Raw genomic sequence first — 22848 nt, 5'->3', positions numbered from 1 at the left:
TCATACTTGAATGCCCCTGCCCTTTCCTTTCCTCCTTAGGAAAATTGATGTTTCCACTTTACATTCTTACTTTGTCCAGTATTCAGTTGCAGAATATTTGCAATAGGAAACCATCACGTTTCCATGAAAGACTTGGGACACTCCTGTTCATAAAAACTAAATTTTTTTGGTAGGTGTCAGTTTTAGCTTATCTTCAGCTATTTACCACCGGAGTATAATTTGTGTTTCTTAAGCACCCCAAGACTAAATCGCCTCACAAAGTAGAACTGGAAAGTAGGCTATAGAAGTACATGTGGGTATACTTATGAGAGAGAGAAAACAGCTCAAAGCCAGGAAACAGGTGTATGGGAAAGCAAAAACAGTGGGATCAGATGTTGATGAAATCTGCATCTGAACCCAAACCTACCAAGAAGACTCTTGGATTCCAAGACAAAGACAAAAATTAGATGGTATATCACTTTTGTTCTAATAGAAGACATAGCTTAATTTAGAGACATGTTTTTCTCTTAAGCTTGAAGCAACCTTCACATGAGCTCATTAAATAAAGGCTACTGAAAGATAAGGTGGCGGATTTACTTGTCATTGGTAGGCATTTTACCCGCAAAAAAAAGCTTGACACAAACTTCTGTGTCAACCCACATGAAAAACAGAGAGCATGATGTTAAGATGAACTTCATAAAGATAAATCTACAGGGAGGTGGGGAGCTGCAATAGAAGTGGTCCATTAGGTAGTTTCTGACGGTCTGATTCGATGGTGCAGGGATGCAGCTAGAAGAATAGTTAGAAACACACAGTTCACTTATCACTTGGGCTTTCCATTTTCTTGAAGGAGCTGTGTGGAAAATGGCCAGTGTTAGATGCTAGCTAATACCTAAAGGGTGGTAATTCTTGATTCTTAGTTGAAAGAGGATCCACGTGCAAAGCATGAGATGTGAGGATGACAAAGGTTATGTTCTCTCCTGAAAGCTGAAGGGCCTGCCTGGTGTTCTTGTTGCAAGGAAGGAACAGGGAGGTGGATTCCTGCAGGCAGGGCTGGACTCCTCTTAAGCAACAATACACATCTGTTCAAATGCTTGAACGAGTTCTCAGTTGAAGCCCTGTAGTCCTGCACCGTAAGCATGGAAAAAGTTCCATGTAACAGCCTAGACTGTTCTCCTGGCAGTGTTACAGTCCAGCCTGTGGCATGCCTTCTCTATGTACCCATCAGTTGCTTAGCAGAAATTTAAGATGGGGTTGAATACTTCTGCAGTCATTATTTTTCCTAAAGGAAAGGGGCTTTTACCTGAGTGGTTTCTGTGTTTCACCCAGTAGTCGGGTATATTATATACGTTACTGCTTTTAATCCTCAGGGGGATGCAGGTGAGGTAGGTAGATGGGGAAACTGAGGTTCAGCTAAGCCCACAGAATTGCCTGAGGTCACACAGTTAACAAATAGAAACATGAGACTTTGGATTGAGTCCTGTGCTCTTTCCTGTGTTCAGTTGGCCTGGATTATTCTAGACTGAGATACAGTAAAACTGTGTAATTAGTGAAGAGTGACATACAGCCTTCCTTACATTTTAGGCCCTTAGAGGAGTAAAGCAAGGAGTTGAGTGCAGGATGATACATATTTTTTTCTATCTTTCTTTCTTTCTTTCTTTTTTATTGATTGATTGATTGATTTTTGGCGGTACACGGGCCTCTCACTGTTGTGGCCTCTCCCGTTGCGGAGCACAGGCTCTGGACGCACAGGCTCAGCAGCCATGGCTCACGGGCCCAGCTGCTCCGCAGCATGTGGGATCCTCCCGGACTGGGGCACAAACCCACGTCCCCTGCATTGGCAGGCGGACTCTCAACCACTGCGCCACCAGGGAAGCCCTATTTCTTTATTTTAATTTTTGAATTTTATTTTATTTTATTTTTTATACAGCAGGTCCTTATTAGTCATCAGTTTTATACACATCAGTGTATACATGTCAATCCCAATCGCCCAATTCATCACACCACCTCCCCCCCCACCGCTTTCCCCGCTTGGTGTCCATACGTTTGTTCTCTACATCTGTCTCAATTTCTGCCCTACAATTTCTACAGTTCATCTGTACCATTTTTCTAGTTTCCATATATATGCGTTAGTATACGATATTTGTTTTTCTCTTTCTGACTTACTTCACTCTGTATGACAGTCTCTGGATCCATCCACGTCTCTACAAATGACCCAATTTCCTTCCCATTTATGGCTGAGTAATATTCCATTTTATATATGTACCACATCTTCTTTATCCATTTGTCGATGGGTATTTAGGTTGCTTCCATGACCTGGCTATTGTAAATAGTGCTGCAGTGAACATGGGGGTGCATCATGTGTCTTTTTGAATTATGGTTTTCTCTGGGTATATGCCCAGTAGTGGGATTGCTGGATAATATGGTAATTCTATTCTTAGTTTTTTAAGGAACCTCCAAACTGTTCTCCATAGTGGCTGTATCAATTTACATTCCCACCAACAGTACAGGAGGGTTCCCTTTCTCCACACCCTCTCCAGCATTCGTTGTTTGTAGATTTTCTGATGATGCCCATTCTAACTGGTGTGAGGTGATACCTCATTGTAGTTTTGATGTACATTTCTCTAATGATTAGTGATGTTGAGCAGCCTTTCATGTGCTTCTTGGCCATCTGTATGTCTTCTTTGGAGAAATGTCTATTTAGGTTGTCTTCCATTTTTGGATTGGGTTGTTTGTTTTTTTAATATTGAGCTGCATGAGCGGAGATTAACCCTTTGTCCGTTGATTCGTTTGCAAGTATTTTCTCCCATTTTGAGGGTTGTCTTTTCGTCTTGTTTATGGTTTCCTTTGCTGTGCAAAAGCTTTGAAGTTTCATTAGGTCCCATTTGTTTATTTTTGTTTTTATTTCCATTACTCTAGGAGGTGGATCAAAAAAGATCTTGCTGTGATTTATGTCTAAGAGTGTTCCTCCTATGTTTTCCTCTAAGAGTTTTATAGTGACCGGTCTTACATTTAGGTCTCTAATCCATTTTGAGTTTATTTTTGGTGTTAGGGAGTGTTCTAATTTCATTCTTTTACATGTAGCTGTCCAGTTTTCCCAGCACCATTTATTGAAGAGACTGTCTTTTCTCCATTGCATATCTTTGCTTCCTTTGTCATAGATTAGTTGACCATAGGTGTGTGGGTTTATCTCTGGGCTTTCTATCTTGTTCCATTGATCTATGTTTCTGTTCTTGTGCAAGTACTATATTGTCTTGATTACTGTAGCTTTGTAGTATAGTCTGAAGTCAGGGAGTCTGATTCCTCCAGCTCTATTTTTTTCCCTCAAGACTGCTTTGGCTGTTCGGGGTCTTTTGTGTCTCCATACAAATTTTAAGATTTTTTGTTCCAGTTCTATAAAAAATTCCATTGGTAATTTGATAGGGATTGCATTGAATCTGTAGATTGCTTTGGGTAGTATAGTCATTTTCACAGTATTGATTCTTCCAGTCCAACAACATGATATATCTCTCCATCTGTTGGCATCGTCTTTAATTTCTTTAATCAGTGTCATAGTATTTTGCATACAGGTCTTTTGTCTCCCTAGGTAGGTTTATTCCTAGGTTTTTTTTTGGTTTGGTTGGTTTTTTCTTTTGTAGTACGCGGGCCTCTCACTGCTGTGGCCTCTCCCGTTGCGGAGCACAGGCTCCGGATGCTCAGGCTCAGCGGCCATGGCTCATGTGCCCAGCCGCTCCGCGGCATGTGGGATCTTCCCAGACCAGGGCACGAACCCATGTCCCCTGCATCGGCAGGCAGACTCTCAACCACTGCGCCACCAGGGAAGGCCCTATTCCTAGGTATTTTATTCTTTTTGTTGCAATGGTAAATGGGAGTGTTTCCTTAATTTCTCTTTCAGATTTTTCATCATTAGTGTATAGGAATGCAAGAGGTTTCTGTACATTAATTTTGTATCCTGCAACTTTACCAAATTCATTGATTAGCTCTAGTAGTTTTCTGGTGGCATCTTTAGGATTCTCTTTATACAGTATCATGTAATCTGCAAACAGTGACAGTTATACTTCTTCTTTTCCAATTTGTATTTCTTTTTCTTCTCTGATTGCCGTGGCTAGGACTTCCAAAACTATGTTGAATAATAGTGGTGACAGTGGACATCCTTGTCTTGTTCCTGATCTTAAAGGAAATGCTTTCAGTTTTTCACCATTGAGAATGATGTTTGCTGTGGGTTTGTTCTATATGGCTTTTATTACATTGAGACAGGTTCCCTCTATACCCACTTTTTGGAGAGTTCTTATCATAAATGGGTGTTGAAGTTTGTCAGAAGCTTTTTCTGCATCTATTGAGATGATCATATGGTTTTTATCCTTCAATTTGTTAATATGGTGTATCACATTGATTGATTTGCCTATATTGAAGAATCCTTGCATCCCTGGGATAAATCCCACTTGATCATGGTGTATGATCCTTTTAATGTGTTGTTGGATTTTGTTTGCTAGTATTTTGTTGAGGATTTTTGCATCTCTATTCATCAGTGATATTGGTCTGTAATTTTCTTTTTTTGTAGTATCTTTGGTTTTGGTATCAGGATGATAGTGGCCTCTTAGAATGAGTTTGGGAGTGTTCCTTCCTCCGCAATTTTTTGGAAGAGTTTGAGAGGGATGGGTGTTAGCTCTTCTCTAACTGTTTGATAGAATTCACCTGTGAAGCCATCTGGTCCTGGGCTTCTGTTTGTTGGAAGATTTTTAATCACAGTTTCAATTTCATTACTTGTGATTGGTCTGTTCATATTTTCTATTTCTTCCTGGTTCAGTCTTGGAAGATTATACCTTTCTAAGAATTTGTCCATTTCTTCCATGTTGTCCATTTTATTGGCAGAGTTGCTTGTAGTAGTCTCTTAGGATGCTTTGTATTTCTGTGGTGTCTGCTTTAACTTCTTTTTCATTTCTAATTTTATTGATTTGAGTCCTCTTCCTCTTTTCTTGATGAGTCTGACTAATGGTTTATCAATTTTGTTTATCTTCTCAAAGAACCAGTTTTTAGTTTTATTGATCTTTGCTATTGTCTTCTTTGTTTCTATTTCATTTATTTCTGCTCTGATTTTATGATTTTTTTCCTTCTGCTAACTTTGGGCTTTGTTTGTTCTTCTTTCTCTAGTTCCTTTAGGTGTAAGGTTAGATTGTGTATTTGAGATTTTTCTTGATTCTTGATGTAGGCTTGTATAGCTATAAACTTCCCTCTTAGAACTGCTTTTGCTGCATCCCATAGGTTTTGGATCGTCGTGTTTTCATTGTCATTTGTCTCTAGGTATATTTTGATTTCTTCAGTGATCTCTTGGTTATTTAGTAACGTATTGTTTAGCCTCCATGTGTTTGTGTTTTTTACGTTTTTTCCCCTGTAATTAATTTCTTAAATCATAGCGTTGTGGTCAGAAAAGATGCTTGATATGATTTCAGTTTTCTTAAATTTACTGAGGCTTGATTTGTGACCCAAGATGTGATCTATCCTGGAGAATGTTCTGTGCGCACTTGAGAAGAAAGTGTACTCTGCTGTTTTTGGATGGAATATCCTATGAATAACAAATCTATCTGGTGTGTTGTGTCATTTAAAGCTTCTGTTTCTTTACTTATTTTCATTTTGGATGATTTGTCCATTGGTGTAAGTGAGGTGTTAAAGTCCCCCACTATTATTGTGTTACGGTCGATTTCCTGTTTTATAGCTGTTAGCAATTGCCTTATATATTGAGGTGCTCCTATGTTGGGTGCATATATATTTATAATTGTTATACCTTCTTCTTGGATTGATCCCTTGGTCAATATGTAGCGTCCTTCCTTGTCTCTTGTAACATTATTTTAAAGTCTATTTTATCTGATATGAGTATTGCTACTCCAGCTTTCTTTTGATTTCCATTTCCATGGAATATCCTTTTCCATCCCCTCACTTTCAGTCTGTAGGTGTCCCTGGGTCTGAAGTGGGTCTCTTTTTTTTTTTTTTTTTTTTTTTTTTTTGCTGTACGCGGGCCTCTCACTCTTGTGGCTTCTCCCGTTGCGGAGCACAGGCTCCGGACGCGCGAGCTCAGCGGCCACAGCTCACGGGCCCAGCCGCTCCGCGGCATGTGGGCTCTTCCCGGACTGGAGCACGAACCCGTGTCCCCTGCATCAGCAGGCGGACTCTCAACCACTGCACCACCAGGGAAGCCCCTGAACTGGGTCTCTTGTAGACAGCATATAGATGGGTCTTGTTTTTGTATCCATTCAGCAAGCCTGTGTCTTTTGGTTGGAGCATTTAATCCATTCACGTTTAAGGTAATTATCGATATGTATGTTCCTATGACCATTTTCTTAATTGTTTTGGGTTTGTTTTTGTAGGTGCTTTTCTTCTCTTGTGTTTCCCACTTAGAGAAGTTCCTTTAGCATTTGTTGTAGAGCTGGTTTGCTGGTGCTGAATTTTCTTAGCTTTTGCTTGTTTGTAAACCTTTTGATTTCTCAGTTGAGTCTGAATGAGATCCTTGCTGGGTAGAGTAACCTTGGTTGTAGGCTCTTCCCTTTCATCACTTTAAGTATATCATACCACTCCTTTCTTGCTTGTAGAGTTTCTGCTGAGAAATCAGCTGTTAACCTTATGGGAGTTCCCTTGTATGTTATTTGTCGTTTTTCCCTTGCTGCTTTCAATAATTTTTATTTTTCTTTAATTTTTGCCAGTTTGATTACTATGTGTCTCAGTGTGTTTCTCCTTGCGTTTATCCTGCCTGGGACTCTGTGCTTCCTGGACTTGGGTGGCTATTTCCTTTCCCATGTTAGGGAAGTTTTCTACTGTAATCTCTTCATGTATTTTCTCAGGTCCTTTCTCTCTTCTCCTTCTGGGACCCCTATAATGCTAATGTTTTGCATTTAATGTTGTCCCAGAGGTCTTTTAGGCTGTCTTCATTTCTTTTCATTCTTTTTTCTTTATTCTGTTCCACAGCAGTGAATTCTACCATTCTGTCTTCCAGGTCACTTATCCATTCTTCTGCCTCAGTTCTTCTGCTACTGATTCCTTCTAGTGTAGTTTTCATTTCAGTTATTGTATTGATCATCTCTGTTTGTTTGTTCTTTAATTCTTCTAGGTCTTTGTTAAACATTTCTTGCATCTTCTCGATCTTTGCCTCCATTCTTTTTCGAGGTCCTGGATCATCTTCACTATCATTATTCTGAATTCTTTTTCTGGAAGGTTGCCTATCTCCACTTCATTTAATTGTTTTTCTGGGGTTTTATCTTGTTCCTTTATCTGGTACATAGCCCTCTGCCTTTTCATCTTGTCTGGTTTTCTGTGAATGTGGTTTTTGTTCCACAGGCTGCAGGATTGTAGTTCTTCTTGCTTCTGCTGTCTGCCCTCTGGTGGATGAGGCTATCTAAGAGGCTTGTGCAAGTTTCCTAATGGGAGGGACTGGTGGAGGGTAGAGCTGACTGTTGCTCTTCAAAGTCTGATTCTCTAGGAATTCCTCCTCCCGTTGCCGGACCCCCAGTTTTGGAACCTGACGCGGGGCTCAGAACCTTCACTTCAGTGGGTGGACTTCTGTGGTATGTGTTTTCCAGTCGGTGAGTCACCCACCCAGTAGTTACGGGATTTGATTTTACTGTCATTGTGCCCCTCCTACCGTCTCATTGTGGCTTCTCCTTTGTCTTTGGATGTGGGGTACCTTTTTTGGTGAGTTCCAGTGTCTTTCTGTCAGTGACTGTCCAGCAGCTAGTTGTGATTCTGGTGTTCTCGCAAGAGGGAGTGAGAGCACGTCCTTCTACTCCGCCATGTTGGTTCTGAGCAGGATATTTTTAATTGGTAGAAGAGTTCTCAACAGGTAAGCGTCAGCTTTTAGGCCTGAAGTAAGAAGGCCCTGGAGGCGGAGGTAGACCTGGGTGACAGAGGTCATAATGTTGGTAACTGTTTTCAAATGAGCTGGTTTGCAAATGTGGGCTGAGTCTCACTGGAGAGGGTGCTGGAGCACCAAGCTGTGGGTGCTGACGAGCCAGGGGCTGGTGCCAGGGCTGTAGCCTCCTTTGCTGGACCAGCTGGCTCAGAGGGCCTCTCTTCTGCTCACAGCTGTGTGCTATCACTTGGTAAATGTGTGAAGGAGATCAGGAGGCCCTTTTAACAGGTTATCCATTCCCACAGAAACCACATGAACCCTTACCAGGGCCCAGGAAGTAAGTAGTCTCCCTGTCTAGGAGGCTCTGGCTTCTACCGAGACCCTCATTTACAGAGGATGTTGGAGGACATAGATGGGCATCCATGTTCTGAAACTCAAGATCCAAGCCCTGGTCATTGTCTCCTCAACTTGAGGTGGGTGGTGTTGGGTGAGACCAGAATGCAGGAGTGGCTGGTCAAGTACTTGCTTTAATTCCTTTTAGTAAAGCTGTCCTAGAAATAGTCTGGTGTTGAGAGGGGCCCATTCCAGAGGACTCCTTTCAATACAGTGTGTTTTCGACTCCCTTAAAAATGTAGGGACTTCCCTGGTGGCGCAGTGGTTAAGAATCCGCCTGCCAATGCAAGGGACACGGGTTCGAGCCCTGGTCCGGGAAGATCCCACGTGCCGCAGAGCAACTAAGCCCGTGTGCCACAACTACTGAGCCTGTGCTCTAGAGCCTTCGAGCCACAACTACTGAAGCCCACGTGCCTAGACCCCGTGCTCTGCAACAAGAGAATCCACTGACTGCAGTGAGAAAAGCCCTCGCACCGCAACAAAGAGTAGCCCCCGCTCTCCGCAACTAGAGAAAGCCCGCGCACAGCAACAAAGACCCAGCACAGACAAAAATAAATAAAATAAATTTTTTTAAAAATTTTAAAAAAACTTGTAAAAGATTACTGCAAAACTGAGGAACTGGGCTGAAGAAGCCATCCTGCTCACTTCTGTAACGCTGGTGTGGAGAAGTGGCCTCAGTGAGGACTTGCTTTCAGGTGATGGTTTTTATTTCAGAAACCTCCTTATCATGTTCTGCATTTTTCTGAGGTCAGTTGTCTTTGGTTGGTGTTAATGGTAGCTGCTACATGGTGGGTGGCCCTTAGGGTCTGCCCTGCAGCACCAGGGAGCCAGTGCAGAGCCTGAGGGAAGAGAGCTCTAAGCCTTCCCATTCGGAGACTCAGGCTGCTGTGACATCAAAACCCATGCCCCGTCTCTTAAAGAGGAAGATAAAAACCTTAAAGTAGTGTTAGAAGTTAAATATTAACTATTAAGAATAAATTCAAAAACACTGTATAGGTAAAAGAATTTCAAATAAATCTGATCCACTTAAAATGACTTAAAAATCAGTTTTTATGTGATAAAAGTGAATGCTTGCAGGAGGCTGAATTCCATACCACTGAGAGCATGGAGATGAAACTAGCCAGCCTCAGGCAGGGCCGGTCAGGCTGGGTTTTCACCAAGAACAAAATAAGCAGAAATCCAGACTTTTTTAAAAGCAAGGTAACACATGTGAAAAGCCAGGAAATAAAAACATTCCTTTAGTCCATTAATCCAACAGTTTCATTCCAGGAAGTAAGTCAGAAGAAAGCCGTGTACTCATAGATGTTCATTGCAGCATCATTTGTGATCATGAAACTTTTAAAGGGATGTAGGTGTCTGCTAGCCAAGGAAATTTCTATTAGATTGTAATCTCATTGCTTGGAGACTGTTTAGCTATTATAGAGTAATTACAGAAACTCTTAAGGAGGGTGGTGCAGAAAGGAAGAGAAAGAATGCAGTCAGCCATGGGCCTTGTGCATGGGTCACCCTCCTAAACAGTGTGAGGAAGATGTTAGTCTTTTATAGACGTTAGAGAGCCGGGGTGTTCAGGCGCCAAACAGCGTGACCCCAAAGCCCGTGTATTTTCCTGTCACATGAAAAACTGCTTGTGCTATGAAGTTAAAAGTGCAGTGGATAAATTTGTAGGGGTGTTTTCACGTGAAATATATGAGAATATTAACGTGCATTTAGAGTAAGCAAAACAAGCACATTTGCATCGCCCATTTGCGGGCAATGTCTTTTCCTCCCTATGTTTGTGAAACATGATTTTACTTTTACATTAATAGTAAGAAAGAAAACAGTACATGTACACAAAACTGAATTTTTTTTTTTTTTTTTTGCGGTATGCGGGCCTCTCACTGTTGTGGCCTCCCCCGTTGCGGAGCACAGGCTCCGGATGCGCAGGCCCAGCGGCCATGGCTCACGGGCCCAGCCGCTCCGCGGCATATGGGATCCTCCCAGACCGGGGCACGAACCCGTATCCCCTGCATCGGCAGGCGGACTCTCAACCACTTGCGCCACCAGGGAGGCCCAAAACTGAATTTTTTGATGAAATAGAAGTACCTACACAAGTTTTTGGTCTCTCCCCATGGTTTGTGCAGATTGAATGATTAATACTGAGCATTATTCCTATACTGTATTTAGCATAAACTTTGTTGCTGGAACTTTTTTGATCTTTCCGGAAGGATCAGTGGGAGGTTGTCACACAGCCACAGCAGAGCTGCCACCTGGCTGGCAGCGACTGTAAGATGCTGTTCCAGTTTCAGAGAGGTTTAAATGTGAGAAGAAGGAGTCTCAGAATCCGTGCAAACTTCTTAAAGAGGAAGTACATGTGGCCCTGAGTGTTCTCTTCCTGTACTAAAGTGGAGTTGTTCTCCTGAGCAGAGAGGAAAGATTGGTTTCTAAAATGTTAACTCTAAACTGTGAGGTCTCAGCTTTGGGAGTCAGAGTTGAAACCCAGTAAGTTGACAGTTATAGTAAGTATATTAGGGTCTTTTAAAAGCTGCTCTTTTTTGGGGGGGTGGGGGGGGACAGATTCCCTGGAGTTCCAGTGGTTAGGACCCTGCACTTTGGCTGCCGAGGGCCCGGGTTCAATTCCTGGTCAGGGAACTAAGGTCCCACAAGCCATGCAGCGCAGCCCCCCACCCCAAAAAAGCCTTTTCTTTTTAAAAAAAAAATTATAAAGAAAGCATTAGTGAATACCTGAGTATCTTCTGAGCCTTTGAAGTTTCCACACATAAATATGTTGATGCATACTGAAAAGTAGGGGAAGTGCGGCATCCTCACCATCCCCAGCCGCCTCTCTCCCATTGGGCTCCAGTTGTGCTGAGGCGGGCAAAGGGCACTGACACTCGGTTGTGACCCAGTTCTGCGTTGCTCGGCAGCCCAGGAAAGACGCCGTGGTTGGCATCTCACAGCTAGTCGCGAAAAGATTTGATTGTCGGGAATGCTGGTGTCTGTGGTTATGATCTGACATTTCAAGCTGAGGCCTCTGATTGAAAAACCCCTAGGAGTTTTAATTGTTTATTTAAAGAGTCCTGATGTGTCCTTTTATTTTTTTAAGAATTTTTTTTTTTTGGCTGCGTTGGGTCCTCATTGCTGCGTGTGGGCTTTCTCTAGTTGCAGCAAGCGGGGGCTACTCTTTGTCGCGGTGCGCGGGCTTCTCATTGTCGTGGCTTCTCTTGTTGTGGAGCACGGGCTCTAGGTGCACTGGCTTCAGTAGTTGCGGCACATGGGCTCAGTACTTGTGGCTCGTGGGCTCTAGAGCGCAGGCTTAGTAGTTGTGGCGCACGGGCTTAGTTGCTCCACGGCATGTGGGATCTTCCCGGGCCAGGGCTCAAACCCGTGTCCCTTACATTGGCAGGCAGATTCTTAACCACTGCACCACCAGGGAAGCCCCTGATGTTTCCTTTTATATTGATAAATTATGCCTCTGGTGAACCTGTCTATTCTGACTTTAAATAGGACACTGACTTTCAGAGACATAGGTAAAATCCAAGATTTAAAAATTTTGTAATTTGATGTAATTCAGACTCAGAGAAAATTGCAAACAATACAGACCGGTATCTGTAATAGAGCTTATTTCAAGAAGGTCCTCTGATTGCCCCCCGCCCCTTTTAAGTTGTGTAATAAACAGCTTAAAATGTGACTAGCCTCAATAAAGAATACAGATTCAGGAAATTTCTACATGTATTTTTTAAACACTTGGGAGAAGACAAACATGTTATTTTTCTATAACATTTAAGATGAACGTGGCAGGACAAATCTAATAATATTAGATACCGTTAGTATATACATTGTTCTTTTCCATTTCATTGGCTAATAAGACTAAATACAGATGATATCTTGTCTATTTGTATTCTGTATACTTTCTGTAGTAGAGCCTTTACTGAGTACTTTATTATACAGTTTTTTTGGTTTGTTTTCTTGTTTTTTGCGGTACGCGGGCCTCTCACTGTTGTGGCCTCTCCTGTTGCGGAGCACAGGCTCCGGACACGCAGGCTCAGCGGCCATGGCTCACGGGCCCAGCCGCTCCGTGGTATGTGGGATCTTCCCAGACCGGGACACGAACCCGTGTCCCTTGTATTGGCAGGCGGACTCTCAACCACTGTGCCACCAGGGAAGCCCTATTATACAGTTTTTGTATATACTTTTTTTTTTAATTACAGTAGAATTGACCTATAATACTATGTTAGTTCCAGGTGCACAACATAGTGATTTGTTATTTCTATACATTACCAAATGATCACCGTGGTAAATCTAGTTATACCTGTCACCAAAGTTACTACAGTATTAACTGTACTCCCCATGCTGTACCTTTATCCCCGTGACCGTTTTGTAGCTGGTAGCTTGTACCTCTTCATCTCTCACCTTTTTCACTCAGACCCCCACTCCCACCCCACACAACCACCACCTTGTTCTCTGTGAGTCTCTTTCTGTTCTGTAAGGTGTTGATTTGTTTTTTAGCTTCCACGTATAAGTAAAATCATATGGTATTTGTGTTTCTCTGTCTGACTCATTTCACTTAGCATAATACCCTCTACATTCATCCATGTTGTCACAGAGGGCAAGATTTCATTCTTTTTTATGACTTATAGTCCACTGTATATATGTACCGTGTGTTTATCCATTCGTCTATCATTGGACCCTTAGGTTGCTTCCATATCTTGACTGTTGTGATTAATGTTACAATGAAAATAGGGGGGCATATATCTTTTCAAATTAGTGGTTTTGTTTTTTTTGGAAAAATACCCAGAAGTAGAATTGCTAGATCGTATGGGGTTTCTATTTTTAATTTTTTGAGGACCCTTCATGTTGTTTTCTATAGTGGCTTCACCAACTTACATTTCCACCAGCAATGTACGAGGATTCCCTTTTCTCCACATCCTCACCAACACTTGTTACTTGTTGTCTTTTTGATAATAGCCGTTCTGACAGGTGTGCAGTGATAATCTTATTGTGGTTTTGATTGGTGTTTCCCTGATGCCCGGAGATGTTGAGCATCTTTTCATGTGTCCATTGGCCATCTGTATGTCTTCTCTGGAAAAATGTCTGTTCAGGTCCTCTGCCTGCTCCTCCCTTATTTTGAGGGCGTGGTCATGTGACGTTTGTACTGTGGTGTTGGATCTTTCATTTATTTTTTCATTACCTTTTTTTTTAGTTTTATTGGTGGTGGGAGGTTTATCCTCTTCCTCTTGATACCTCACCCCGGGCAATACCCAAAGATAGGCTTTCTGGGTGTTTTCCCTGAGCTACTCATCCTTTTGTGTCTGAGTGTTGCTGACCAGACCTCAGGGTGTTTGGAGAAGCTGGCTCCCTGGCACTTTGCCACTGACTCTCCCCGTGTGACGCCCCGGAGGTTTACCCTGGTTGTGTTCTCTCCCTTAGCATACACTCACGGGACACAGCGGCAAAGTGCTGTCTGCCAAGTTCCTGCTGGACAACGCGCGTATTGTTTCTGGAAGTCACGACCGGACCCTCAAACTCTGGGATCTACGCAGCAAAGTCTGTGAGGAAATTCAGTCTCTCTGTGTCTATGAACGATTAGATATTAACCTCAGAGGTGTTTGTTTCCACATTAAAGCCTGCATTTAGTGTGACAAACTTTGAAAGTCCAATCTCATGTTGAGTGGCACTGATGTAGTGACTGTTTTTCAAGTTTGAAGCTTCATTTAAATAAGTAGTTCTGATTACTTAGGGTGAGAGTGCAGCAATGTTATGTGCACAGCCGCAGAGGGGCCTCTGCTTGATTATTCATGTTCGGTGTTCTTTCAGGCATAAAGACGGTATTTGCGGGATCCAGCTGCAACGATATTGTCTGCACAGAACAGTGTGTGATGAGTGGACATTTTGACAAGAAAATTCGTTTCTGGGACATCCGGTAAAACACCCAGGAGCTTGGTGGGGGGGCAGATGGGAGGGTCTGTATGTGGCAGAACTGTGATGGTGTCTTGTGTGGGGGTTGTGTTTTTAAAATCCCTGGAAATGGCAGAAATGAGCTCCAGTCCACATGATCTTCCCAGTTTGATATTCTTTACCCTGAAGTAGACGGTCACACTCAGCAGTCACCTCTGAGCGTGCCCTGTGTACTTATAAACAGATGAACAACTAAGTTGTTAGGTGGTTTCACGCGTAATCGAGAAGACAGACGCACAAGTCTGCAGGGTGTGTTGAAGTAGGGCCAGGAGCCCTTGTCCAAGGATGTTAGGGACCATCTCTCAAGATGAGTCTTGAGAAGTGAGTAGGCTTCACGTTGCAGAAGAGCCACTGAGGGACATTCCAGGCCAGAGCAGGGCAGTCTGTCAGGGCAAGTCAGGCGAGGGCAGATGAGACTCATAGGTTGGGTTGGGACCAGATTGCTGCGGGCTTTGGGCGCCATTGGTAGATGCCTTGATCTCATAAGCCGTTGGGTGTTTAGGAAAGGATTGCTTCATGAGAGTGTGGTAGATGACATTGGTAGCAGTTTTTTTTTTTTTTTTTTTTTCTGATACGTGGGCCTCTCACTGTTCTGGCCTCTCCCATTGCAGAGCACAGGCTCCGGACACGCAGGCTCAGCAGCCATGGCTCACGGGCCCAGCCGCTCCGCGGCATGTGGGATCTTCCTGGACCAGGGCACAAACCTGTGTCCCCTGCATCGGCAGGCGGATTCTCAACCACTGTGCCACCAGGGAAGCCCTGGTGGCAGTTTTAAAGGGTGTACTGGGAGCGGGAAATGAGTAAAGCATTGAGGATCTGAACTCAAGGCGGTGGAGGGGGGATTTGGACGGGGTTTGTTACAAGTTGGATGTGGAGGGTGAGAAAGGAGAGAAGTAAAGCAAGATGCAGAATAAATGGCAGATTTAGGAAGAGGATGCAGTGAACATGTTCAGAAAAGGACATAAATTTGAGGTTTCTGATAGACGTTTGGAAAAACAGAAGCTTTGAGAGGTTGGCTGGGAGAAGAAATGAGACGTCCTCACAGAAGGACTTTGAAGACATGAGAGTGGATTAGTCAGAGCCCACCTGTGAAGCAACAGGGAGCTGCCCAAGGAGGGGGGAGTGGCAGAAAGGGGAGGAAAGCTGGAGTCCTGTTGGTGGGCCAAGGTGGGGGCAGTAGAAGGGACAGGCGTCCTGTTAGGATGAGGACAGTTGGTTAGGAGGTAGGTGATTGGTGATTAGTTTCAGGTGTACTGGTTGGCAGACATTTGAACCGGGAGCAAGGAATTTTAGAGCTAAGCTGGATGTTAGAAGGCTCCTCCTGGTCTCCCCCCTAATTTGATAGATGAAGACCCCAAGTCCCAGGGAGGTGGAGCGGCAACAGTAAGATAAACTCACTTACTTGGTTATGGTTTGAGGTGGGAAATCATTTCATCGAAAGTTTACAACAGAATGAATGAGTCCAGAAGGGTCTGCAAGCTCCGTTGGCTGTATCACCAACAGGGCCCAGCCCAGGACTGCTGAGCACAGACCTGGGTGTGGACCGCGGCCCAGAGGAAAGCTGGGAGAAGAAAAGGAAGGAGAAGGGGTTGCCAGGGTGCCCCAGTTCCAAATCTGGAGTCACCAGGATGAGTTGGAGGGTCCCCGAGCTTTATTTTGTATGACAGGAAGCCTGGAGAGTCCACACATTTGTCCATATAAGGCAGCCCGGACCTGCTAAAGCGGTTTACGTCCCTTTGGATAAGTTGAAATGATAAAATTGAAGTGATACTAATTAAATAGTAGCCCTGCTTACTTCATGCTGATCAGAAGCTCTGATTGGCAATTACTGTATCATTTCAGAAACAGGCAAGGAAATTAATCCTTATCAGTTTTAGAGTTCTAGTACTCACAACTACTGATAGAATCGATTGATGGGAAGATAATAAAAGCCAGGGCTGAGATGATTTGTGTGGGGTCAGGAGCACTTTCACCGTCCTTGAAGAGTATTGCATTCTAGTTCAGTTGCCTTTTCTCCTTCCTCCTTTTCTCCGTGGCATGCCATCCTGGTTGAAATGGGGACGTTCTGACCTTTCTGTGTTAGGTTTTCTCAGACTTTACATCTTTTTCGTAGATCAGAGAGTATTGTCCGAGAGATGGAGCTCTTGGGAAAGATTACTGCCCTGGACTTAAACCCAGAAAGAACTGAACTCCTCAGCTGCTCCCGAGATGACCTGCTAAAAATTATTGACCTACGAATAAATGCTGTCAGACAGACATTCAGGTAACTGAAGACACTCTGGTTGGGTTTCATTTGAGTCTTGCTGATTTTTCGGAGGGTTGTGAGAAGGCCAGAAGCCTGACTTGCCCTCACATCCCAAGTTTGCATGGACTCGGGGGGTAACGGTGCCCTGTGGTCTGTTTCAGTGCGCCGGGCTTCAAGTGCGGCTCCGACTGGACGAGAGTTGTGTTCAGGTTAGTGGTGATGCTCCTCCCGTCCCACCCCGTGCCCCCAGCGTGGTTCGCCTCAAAGGTTAGAGCATAGGCATCTTCCCACTGGGGAAGTGAGCTACATCTGTACAGTGCCTCCACATGCGCAGGTGTCCAGGAACGAAGCTGCACGTTAAGTCCTAGAGGTCACTGTCACTGTTTCCTTCCTTTCTAAAATGCCCCTTCTGTGATTGCATGAAAATGTATCCCAATTCAAAAGCTAATAATGGCTAGTTGGTTTGTTCTGGGTATATCAGGTTCCCCTCTCTTTACTCATTTACACAAGAACTCTTCGAGAGCTTTTTGGGAAGGGTGGTGTCCCCCGGAACAGAGCAGAATAGGCTCTCTGGAGAGGGGGTGGTTTCCCTTTCCTGTTCTCCCTTCCACGCATGGCTATTCTCCCAAATACATTGCCATGGTCAGTGCCAGTATCGTGGAGAAGCTTCTCTGCAGTCGATGCTTCCTTCCTTTTCTGCTTTCACTGAACCATATAACGAGGCAATCCATCAACTGAAAGAAACCCTTCACCATTTGGGGGTTGACTTTGACCTCCCTACGTGCTATGTTTGAGTCTGAGAGATGCTTAGGGACTTGTGGCCCCAAGAAGTAATGCAGCGGCACCATTTTTCATTAGCTGGTGAGGCCAGATGATAGGGTGAAGCGGCTTTGGCCAAAGCGGTTGTGAAGAGCATCTTCTGGTTTCTGGGTACACGGGAGTGGTCACGTGTTTGACTCGTAAGTGAAGAGTAAGCATGACTTCCTGGGGAGGGGCCCGGGAAGACGCTGAGTTGGGGGTGGGTGGTGGACGCCGTTTCTTGTCTTATGTGTCCTGCAGCCCTGACGGCAGTTACGTGGCAGCGGGCTCGGCCGAGGGCTCTCTCTACATCTGGAGCGTGCTCTCCGGGAAAGTGGAGAAGGTCCTTTCCAAGCATCACAGGTAAGATGTCAGCCCCTCTGAGGTGGGGAGCAGGCCTGGGACTTCATCCCGGGGGTCATGTCCTCTTTGGGTGTGGACCCGAGTCTACCCCACGAGGGCAGTGTCCACTCACGTGCTCTACTGTGAGCCAGGTTAGTGGAGAGAAGCTGGGGCCTTTCTCCCCGGACAGCAGACAGCAGCGTCCTGCTCATTTACATTTCAGACCGGTCCAGCTAGAGCAGTTAGGGTACGGCCACTGGAGAAGGTTAGAGCCCCACGTTGTATCTCGCCATGTGGCACCTCCTGGCTTCCTCCCGCCCCTTCACCACTCTCCTCCCTCTCTGGCTCCCCTCCTCCCCCTTCTAAACCCCTTTCCTCAGGAAATCGACTGCTTGTAAACACCGATTTTCACGTGCTTTTTACTTTCATCCAGGCCCCTTTTCCTCTCGGCTTTGTTGTGTCCCCCAAGCCCAGCTGCTCTTAGAACCCAGGCCCAGGGCCCTCCGGGACCGCCCCTCACCGCCCTCGCAGTGGTGTTGCTTCCCCGCTCCTCAGCCAGTCGCCCTGAGGTGCTCGTCAGAGGCTCTTTGCTTCACTCAGAGCTACTCCCTTAGGGTAGACTTGATAAGGCCTGACTCCTTTCATTCCAAACTACCTCCTAGAATCAAGGCAGGGTTCCTCCAAGTTCTTTCGCTCTCTAAGCGCCTGTGTGCGTGGGAGCCACACCAACGAGTAAAACGGGCGCTGGGACAAGCCTGACGCCCTGATGGTGAGGGAGCCCTGCGCTCGGCCCACAAACGTCTCACCCATGTTCCGACCTCTCCCTTTGAAGCTCAGCGATCAACGCCGTGGCCTGGTCGCCTGCCGGCTCCCACGTTGTCAGCGTGGACAAAGGAAGCAAAGCTGTGCTGTGGTCAGAGTACTGAGGGCACCTCGTCAGGAGAGAGTGGATCAGAAGCTGGAGGGGCACGCGGGCCCCACGGCTCTGTCCTGGCAGGTGGCGCCTGGGCTGTGGATTTGACCTCCAGAGAAGAGCTTGAGCCGTGGGGCGCAGTGGCCTGCCTTTGAGCAGGGCTCCCGAGGGTCGTGGCTGAGGTCCCGTGGCCTGAAAGCGTAACACTGAGAACAACCTGACGCTGCGGTCGCTCAGCAGAGGTTCGGGTTCTTGCCTTGATTCAAGTGGGAAACACTACTGGCTCTGATCTTGCATACCTCAGCGCGGGGGAGTGCAGGCACCTGCTGGCTTCTTCCCTGGGCGGCAGTGCTGCAGACGCCCCCTGCACCAGGTGTTGCTTCTCCCCCTGTGCTTTCTCCCATCCTCCCAAAGTCGGTTCTGGCCTGATGAATGTCCTGTCACCTTGGGGTCATTTTCCCAGGGAACTTGCTTTAATCATGGATTGACAGAAACCCAGATGGGATTACCCCTGCCCTCAGGTAGCCCACAGGGATGGTGGGACTGTGGTCCCCCCTGCCGGTCTGTGTCTTTATCATGAGGCTCTTCCTCTGATCTCACCTGATCACTGTTGGAATTTCCTTAGGTCTCCTAAACTGTTCTTAGAAAGCAACTGTTCTTCAAAACTCCTTCCTCCCTCCCCCCCACCCCCCAGTTCTACATATCTATCTCTTGGTCAAGAAATAAATCTCAATTTGGTTTAAAAAAAAAAAAAAACTGGCGGTGGGTAGGAGAAGAAGTGCATGACCCTTTTAGCAGAGAAGCGGGTGAGCTGCGGGAATAAAGACTGTATTCCCGGGTCATCTGTAGCTTCTCAGAAGGTGGGCCGCCCCCTTCTTCCCGGCTCTGCTGGGGTTACAGTTGCTGGTGTGGGATTGGAGGCCTCCAGTGTATTACCCTGGAGCCAGTAGTTCCGGGTCGCTGCCCCTTTGCCAAGCCTATGTGCAATACCCCCTCGGTGCTTTAGTGCAGGAAGCCTATTCCAGGAAGCATGGGAATGCCGTCTTTCGATTTCGGGACTTGCGAGTAAGGCCGGGAAGAAACTGGCCTATGCATTTTTTTTTTAAACATTTATCTTTGCCATCTTACTCGTTCATAAAATTCTAGTTCCTTGAGTGACTGAAACACCAATATTTTTATCACTTACTCATTCGCACTTTAATTTTCTTCCTTCCACACTTGTTCTCTGGACATCTGTGGGAGCGAGGGCTAGAGCAGGGCGAGGACGGGCTGCGCCCTCCCTCTGATGGCGTTGGCGGCTCCGTTCTCCCCTTTCCCCTGCCCTCTCCTCCCCTTTTCAGTTTGCTGTTCAGAGAACTCGTGCTGAGGGGAGTTGAAATTCACAGGCCAGGGCATGTCTTTTATTTATTTAATTATGTTGCCCAACAGAACTTGATTGTAAATAAAAAAGAAATCTGTTATGTACTTTTCACACTCCATGCCTCTTGGTAGTTATTTTATTCTTCTTTATCCTTAAGGGCAAAAAGCTGGGGTTTTTTTTCCATTTGTTTTCTTGGTATTCATTCATTTGTAAGTGATGGTTAATACTGTCCCCGTGCCTTTCCTCATTGTTCATCATTTACCGTCTGTAAACGTCAGCGTTCCAGTTTCACGTCATTTGCAAATCTTAACTGAAACCAGAAAAGGGTCTCTTCGGAACTTCGGCAGCTGTGCGGTCTGCTCCACGCTGCAGCAGTACGAGCTTCCGGTCCCTGCGCTGCAGACTTTGTTCACAGGATTGATAGTGAACTGTATGTGTCTTCCAGCCTCCAGGCCTCTTCTTTGCTGAAGGGGCATGAATTTCCTCATTGAAGAGCGATTTATTCGTAGCAGCTCAGATATCTAGCAAGTGGCCGTGTGCCATAACAAATTAGGGTCTCCCTGATATATCCCACCCCCACCCCCAAGGACCCCTGTCCAGCCCATTACCAGACAGTAGCCCAGCAACTTGAGTCAGGATTCCATCATGATCTGGAATCTCAGAGGCAGCCAGCAATCTCCAAAAAGTGGAAGGTGGGGATCCTGTTGCAGTCACCTTCAAGGAGGTAAGTCTCATTCTTCAAAAAGGCTGAAAGTAAACATTGTCGTAGCCTCAGATTATCCTGTTTTTTTGTTTGGTTTTTTTTTTGTTTTTTTGTTTTTTGACCTTGGAGGGAAGCACGACTGCTCTCTGCTCTTAACAATGATGTTTCAGTTTGAGATCCATCCATACTGTAAAGCTCTCTTCAGGTCACCTGACTGCCAAGGCTGGGTTACAGGTGTGGCTTCCATTGGGTGGAACATGCTTGCAGCCAGCTCATGGTCTTCATTCTCTTTCTCAGATCATCTGGGACCCTCCTCCAGTGCTGCTGGTTTCATTGATCAGGGTGGGAGGTGGGCATGGGGGTTTTTAATTTCCCAGATGAATCCTGACTGGTTAGAGCTAGCGTGCTCCCCTGCAAGTGTTGTGGGCTTTGATCCAGACAATAGCATATCTCGGGCTGAGAATTAAAGACTTTTAAAATTTATTTTCCCGGGCTTCCCTGGTGGCGCAGTGGTTGAGAGTCCGCCTGCCGATGCAGGGGACACGGGTTCGTGCCCCAGTCCGGGAGGATCCCACATGCCGCGGAGCAGCTGGGCCCGTGAGCCATGGTGCTGAGCCTGCGCCTCCGGAGCCTGTGCTCCGCAACGGGAGAGGCCACAACAGTGAGAGGCCTGCATACCGCAAAAAAAAAAAAAAAAAAAAAAATTATATTCCCTAGGTGGTTTCCCAAAATAGTGTGATATATCAAATTCTGTGCCTTATTCTTATAGCACATACTGTACACACATTCACTTTTACCTTTATCTTGTGAAGCCCCAATGCATCTTTCATATCACAGCACACAGGATATTTTGTAGGGACACTGGGGCAAATGGATGAAGCTGCTCTCAGCTGGGAGGGGCCAGCCCAGGCCTCAGGGGCGTGTTTGTTGGGAAATTCCAGGGTTTGGAGTGTACCAAGGTGTGCAGAGCTATTGTGTGTCTTCACATCTATAGCACAACCATGATCAACAGTGATCTTGGGGAATCAGACAATTTGAAATGTAGACCTGAAGCTCAGGCGGTGGCCTGGCTGGAGCACCGGGAGAGAAGGGTGGCAGGGGTGAAACCTCGTGCAAGACTGCTTGCCAGGTTGCAGAAACCACAAATGTTTGTTTTCATGAGATGCCTGGGATAGTATTAAGGAAGCTATGGCGCTCAAATTCTGTCAGATCTGAAGTGTATCCCATTTCACAAATGGGAAGTTTCCCAGCGAAGCAAGAGGCTGTTCTGGAGTCCTGGCCCCCAGGTGGGCATTGGTTCCCGGGGGCATCCACCTCACCTGCTGCCCCATCCAGCCCTCCGTGTGAGCCAGCGGGAAGTGCCTCTTCGGGGGCGAGGACGAGCTGCCGGTGTCTGTATTCCACTGCGTCTTTTCTCTTGTGTCTTACTGTAAGGCTCATTCTCACTAGAAATCCCAAATTTTCAAGCCAATCAACTTTGGAGATCTTGAATAAAGTGAAATATATCTGTATTTGCATAGATTGTGTAGAAACACGTAAGATGTGTGGTACGTGCCAGTAAAAGATTGGCCTCTGATCCAGAAGATGATTCTTGCCTCCCTCACCTCAGCAGAGTTGGATCCTCTCACCTCAGGGAGCTCTGGTTTCCATCTGTGCTGCTGAACTCTTCCCTGTGTTCACTCCAGACACTTCTCCCATCCTCTCTGTGCTCCGGCCTTGGTGGGCTCTTCAAACGCTCCCTGCTCTTACTCATCTTGCTGGGGGCCGAGCTGCCCTTTTCTAACCCTGAGTGGTAGGCATGATGGGAACATCCACGTCTCTGGGGGTCCAGAACCCGAGGAGGCGAAGGAAACGCCAGTGTAGCAAGTGTACCTACCTGCCACTCAGTACTGTTGCCAGAGTACTTTACAGCAAGGTTCAAGCATGTCATTTTTCCCATGAATCAGTATGCATCCCAACCTAATAATGACACCATGCCGTAATTACACCTCACAGAATTAACAGTGACTCTCATCCACTATCCAGTCTATATTCAAATTTTCCTGATTGTTTCAATGTTTTTTATGATTGGCTTGGTTATGATTACAACCTCGTAGAACCAGGTGGTTCTAAGAAGTCGTAAGCCAGAAGTCTCGGGATCAGCCATATCCTTGACATCTTGACATTCACGTAGTGCTTGGCACAGAGTGGGTATTCAATAAAGTTTTTATTTAGGAGAACTGAATGAGCAAAAAAAAACCAAGTGAATCAGGATCCAGTGAGCTTTTTGCTGCATAACAAACTGCCATAACATGGAATGGTTTAAAACATGTACTATTTCCCCTGATTCTGTGAGCGGGCATAG

General features: G+C 45.6%; 1 protein-coding gene across 4 annotated transcripts in view; it reads left to right on the top strand.

Moving 5' to 3' along the window:
• Window positions 1-19914, top strand: part of ATG16L1 (autophagy related 16 like 1) — a 46110-nt gene extending 26196 nt beyond the window's left edge. For 3 of the 4 annotated variants that reach the window (XM_082630669.1, XM_082630667.1, XM_082630666.1), the window contains 6 exons: window positions 13616-13736; window positions 14003-14108; window positions 16257-16406; window positions 16550-16597; window positions 17448-17549; window positions 18361-19914. In XM_082630669.1, the coding sequence (XP_082486795.1) occupies window positions 13616-13736; window positions 14003-14108; window positions 16257-16406; window positions 16550-16597; window positions 17448-17549; window positions 18361-18454 (621 nt within the window). In that variant the 3' untranslated portion in view covers window positions 18455-19914. Of the gene's footprint in view, window positions 1-13615; window positions 13737-14002; window positions 14109-16256; window positions 16407-16549; window positions 16598-17246; window positions 17384-17447; window positions 17550-18360 lie in introns of those variants that run through there. The other variant, XM_082630668.1, reaches the window with a different exon arrangement.
• The last annotated feature ends 2934 nt before the right edge of the window (window positions 19915-22848 follow it).

The sequence above is a fragment of the Mesoplodon mirus genome (genome assembly GCF_964341445.2).
Source record: "Mesoplodon mirus genome assembly, chromosome: 8".
Lineage (NCBI taxonomy): Eukaryota > Metazoa > Chordata > Mammalia > Artiodactyla > Ziphiidae > Mesoplodon > Mesoplodon mirus.
The sequence above is the reverse complement of the archived record's forward strand: the minus strand, read 5'-3'. Positions and strand labels throughout refer to the sequence as shown.